The 4,932-nt window shown below is 37.9% G+C and overlaps 1 protein-coding gene across 1 annotated transcript in view; it reads left to right on the forward strand.

Moving 5' to 3' along the window:
• The window catches only part of FRAS1 (Fraser extracellular matrix complex subunit 1), a 535,710-nt gene that overhangs the window by 422,633 nt on the left and 108,145 nt on the right, over nt 1-4,932 (forward strand). The window contains exons 37-38 of the mRNA XM_010845896.1: nt 1-112; nt 2,063-2,310. The exon at nt 1-112 is cut by the window's left edge and continues 13 nt beyond it. Of these exons, the coding sequence (XP_010844198.1) occupies nt 1-112; nt 2,063-2,310 (360 nt within the window). The remainder of the gene's footprint in view (nt 113-2,062; nt 2,311-4,932) is intronic.

A 4,932-nucleotide genomic window follows, 5' to 3' on the forward strand; every position in this document is an offset into this window, starting at 1 on the left:
GTACGAGACATGGAAACAGTGCCTGAAGAACTCCTCTTTGAGCTTCGGAAGCCTCCACGGCATGGCATGCTTATTAAGTACACAGCTGGGTCACCAGGGCCCATGGCCACAGGTAGCCTGCTCACTCCGTCACTGGCCTCCTGGAACTTCTATTTTTTTTTAACTATTTTAATTTTATTGGAGTATAGTTGATTTACAATGTTTTGATAGTCTCAGGTGTATAGCAAAGTGATTCAGTTATACATGTACTTATATACATTCTTTTTTAGATTCTCTTCTCTTACAGAATATTGTTCTTGCTCCACAGTTGATTTTATGTCTCTGACAAGAAGTAAAGCAATATTGTAGGGTAAACTATAAGGAGGTGCTTAGAAAGGGAAGACCTTTAATGTTTAGTCCATTGACTGAAGTACTGGGGACTTGCTTCTCCGCACTACCACCCACACTCCAAAACTATGAAGCTCTTTTCTCAGGTTGTATATAAAATTGATTTCTGAAGCCTGGAGTGAGTACATTTAGAACAACCTCATATGAGTTGTCAGCTCCATGTGCATCTTCACAGTATCTTAAACACTCTGACTCTTAGAGTATAAGCTGCATGTATTTTCATCCATTAAAAAAAGTGGTTATGTGACCAGCTTTCCGAAATATTTATTGTACTTTATCCAGTTATAAAAATCATACATGCTGATTGTTTAGGAAATATAGAAAAGTTCAAAGAACACAACTGAATCTAATTTTTAATAGTTGGCTCTCATATATTGAAGTGAATATTGTTTCAAAGTTGTCACCTTGGGATGCTATATACTTATTATGACAATCCGTATTTTCTCAAAACTTTCATGGAATTCCTAATAGGCATGTAATAATGTGTTCTTCTGAATATTGCTGCAGAGGGAGAGTGCCAAATTTTTTACCTTGAAGCTACATGGGATTTGTAAGAACAATAAATAGGCACTTGGGATTCACAAAGACAGATTTTTTTTTTAAAAAGTTACTGAGCAAAAGAAGTGTCACTATGATAGATTTCTGGTATCCTAAGGGATCTATGTTAGGAGCATAACAGTCATAGCCCAGTTTCTTTAATATTATATTTAACCAACATTTGTGTAATTAATATGTGAGTTTGAAAGATGTTTGTAAAATATTAGTTTTATTATCGTTTTAAGGAACAATTACACTAGCATCAAGAGAAGGCTTGGAAGAAGAAAACAAAGAATGGATAAATTCTTTAGTTTTCTTATATAACATCAATTATTATAGTCAGTAATCTGTGAGGAAATAGAGTTGAATAGAACATCTAAGAAGACCAGTTCCTCAGCTGTGCTCAGGAGTCATGGGGCCCCATGGCACTAAAGCAGCATTTCTCATAAAAAGGATTCTATGACCAAACACTTTTGAGAAGCTTTCATATTGTATATTGACGATTCTAGAATTCTAGTGAACCCTGACATTTAAATATTTTAAATTTTGTTTAAACCTATTTTTCTTAAATGTTTATGACCTTGAAAATTTTTTTTCTGTATGACACCTATCACCTAATTATGAATAGACTTTCACAGAGTAGGTTTCTAGACTTACACAGAGTAGGTTTCTAACTTCAAGTATACTTTTCAAGTTTTAAGTGTTTTTTAACTTTCTTAACTTTTAAAATAAATCATCAGTATCATGATTAGATTCTAGAAGGGCTCTCATAGAGAATAGAAGCATGCTCTGTATTGTCTAGAATGAAACAGTGAAGAGTGGAGCTTAGAGAGGCAGATCCTGGCTCCATCTGATTTAAAGCTTTAAAAAAATTTTTAGAGTTATCGCCAGTTGAATTAGCTCCCTTGTAAAATGGTGAGCCTCCCACCTTGAGCCATGTTGAAGGACAGGCTAAAGAACCCTTTTCAAGGATAGTGTAAAAATACATTGGGTGTTTGGTTGAACTAATTAGCTTACAACTCCCAGGGTTTATGATCCTATATGTGCTTTGAAATCCTGAGTACAAAGGTGTTATGGAAATGAATAGCATTGTTCCCAGAAGTTCCTGGTTTTTTGCAATTTGTTTTGTTCTTGAAAGGTGACACTTTCACATATGAGGATGTAGAGAAAAATGTCCTGCGGTATCTACACGATGGCTCATCTGCCCGGGAGGACAGCATGGAGATCTCAGTCACAGACGGCCTCTCAGCCACAACAGTGGACGTGAGGGTGGAGGTATCACCGGCCGAGGCCCGGGGGCCCCGACTGGCTGCTGGTGCCTCGCTGAGCGTCACGGTTGCCAGTAAAAGCACAGCTGTGATCACTCGGTCACACCTGGCTTACGTGGTAAGTTCTTTCTTTTGTCTTTTTGTCCACTGCATCCTCTGATCAGGTTGACTAGAAAGTGATGCCCGTGGCTGAACATTTGGGCCATCAGGTCTATGGCCATAAAAGAGCTTTTTGTCAGCTTCCCTATCATTCTGCTCTTTGCAGTAGTAATGCTCTTTATTCCAGCTGTTCTCACTGTTTCCCCAGCAGACAAGTGAATGAGCAGAACATTGATGAAAATGCACTGAAAATGCACAATGAGATGGGTGATTTGCACTAGGAAACAGTAACAATGTCAAAAAGTCCAAGTTCCCATATTTTAAGCTCCCTCCATAGTATTTCAAATGGGAATTTTAGAGAAAGATCAACTTAGAAGAATTTACCCACCAGTGACTGATAAGTTATGGTATTTCATGGCTCACTTTTCTGAGAGAAAGCCCACTTCTCACTAGCGTTTGTCTCAGGTCCAGCTCTGGACCGAATGCTGGCATGCTTGTTTGGCAGGATTCCTGACTCACCCTCCATTCCTTGCCCCATGAGAAGCAGGGACCAAGGGTAGATTCAGAAACTGTTGTTTTTTCCACTAGTCTGATCTTAATTTGATATGTGATCCTGGTCAGTTAAACTCATCTTCTTTCCTTGACTTTACCTCTGGAGCTAAGGATAGTGAGGATAATTAATTTTATTTTTCATGTATGTATGTTGTGAATATAAACTCTCCGTGTAAAAATCATAATGAGTAGTTTTGACAAATACACTGAAATAAAAATGGTTATCTGAATGATAATCACTCTTAGTATTGAATTTTTCCTTTGCTAATCTTAAAATTTCCTCCAATAACCTGGCCTTTAAAAAAATTACTGTATAGTTTTATGAAATCCTTTTCTGAGCTGAAGAATATGGCTATAAAATCTAGGCCTGAATAGTAGCATGTAAGATAAAGCATTGGCCTGGGAACAATTGCTTCAATTGCTTTTGCACAGATTTTCCCCTAAAATTGTCTTTTCTTAACTTATGGGAAACTGCTTTCCACCCTGATTCTTCTCGTGGGTCTAGTACATTTTCAGAACACCTTTGGCTTTGTTTTTAAATTGACAGGTGATTCTTACCCTAGGTAATGGCCTTTTGAGTCTTATGAAACATGAATTCATAAAAATTTATGAATACAGATTTAATCAATAGATCACCAAGGCTTGAAAAATGTTTGACAGACCAAAATAGGATTCCAGAAGCAGTTCCTTCCCATTAAGTGCATATTATGAGCTGCAGATCAAAATGCAAGCCCATTGGCAACTGAATATGTATTTTCAGAAATTGATTGAATGTGAATTTACCCACTGGAGCAGAAAGAAGACTCCAAAAGAATTATTCTAGCTCACTGAAAGCATAGCATCTTTTAAAGACTTAGCTAAGTTATTTATTAATACTAACTTTCTCTGAGTGTTGTGGAAGAATTTTTTGCTTAATGTCATGGGAAGATTTTTCTAGGTATGCATAGTTAGTGAGTTTGCTGTGAACATCCAGAAAAGTTGGAAAAGCCATTCAAAACCTTGGTCATAAATGGGGCAGCTGTTGTGTTGTGCTCGTGTCTGACTCTTTGCAACCCCATGGACTGTAGCCCACCAGGCTCCTCTGTCCGTGGGATTTTCCCAGTAAGAATACGGGAGTGGGTGGCCATTCCCTTCTCCAGGGGATCTTTCTGACCCAGGGATCGAATCCACGTCTCCTGTATCTCCTGCATTGCAGGCAGATTCTTTATCGCTGAACCACTGGTGAAACCCAGACTATAACGGAAAGGAACATGTGAGCCTGTTCTTAATCACAGTATCGTGAACGCAAGAAGGTCAAATGACGTCAGGAGAAACAAAAGGCAAAAATGGGATTCTGTGTGATTTGCTTCTTAATGGTGGTTTCCTGTACACAATTTGCTATGTACTGCAAGAAAACAAGTAGGCGAGGGATGTGTGGGTTTTATGGTTAAAATGAATGGGTTCTCATCCAAGCTTACCACTTTTGCTAGTGTAATAACCCTTGACATGTTATTAAACTCCCTAGGGCTCAGTTGTCTCATTTGTAATGTGGAGAGGATGATACAAGATTAATCTTAAATAGCTAATAGAATTGCTATGCACTAGCCAAAAATATACTAATTCAAAATAAACCATCTATAATAATATTACATAATGCATATGAGGTATAAATGTAACAAAAGATGTGTAACTTCTAGGGAAACTTGATGCTATTACTGACTATAAAGAAAATCCAAAGGAATCTCTTGACAAAGTTTCAAAAATAAGAGGAGAATTTAGGAAGGGGCTGGATAGAAGATCAACAGAACAATAGCATTTCTATATAAGAGCAAAAAGTAACCAGTACATTTAACTAAAAAGATGATACCACTTAACATCACAAAAGTTATATTCCTTGGACTAAATGTAATAAAAACCAGGCACTACTTTCACAGGGAAAATTGTAATACTTAATTGGCAGACATTTTTAAAAGCACTGCTGCTGCTGGTGGTAATTTGCTTCAGTCATGTCCGACTCTGTGCGACCCCATAGACGGCAGCCCACCAGGCTCCCCCGTCCCTGGGATTCTCCAGGCAAGAACACTGGAGTAGGTTGCCATTTCCTTCTCCA

This window comes from Bison bison, unplaced genomic scaffold (genome assembly GCF_000754665.1).
Source record: "Bison bison bison isolate TAMUID 2011002044 unplaced genomic scaffold, Bison_UMD1.0 scf7180017864228, whole genome shotgun sequence".
Lineage (NCBI taxonomy): Eukaryota > Metazoa > Chordata > Mammalia > Artiodactyla > Bovidae > Bison > Bison bison.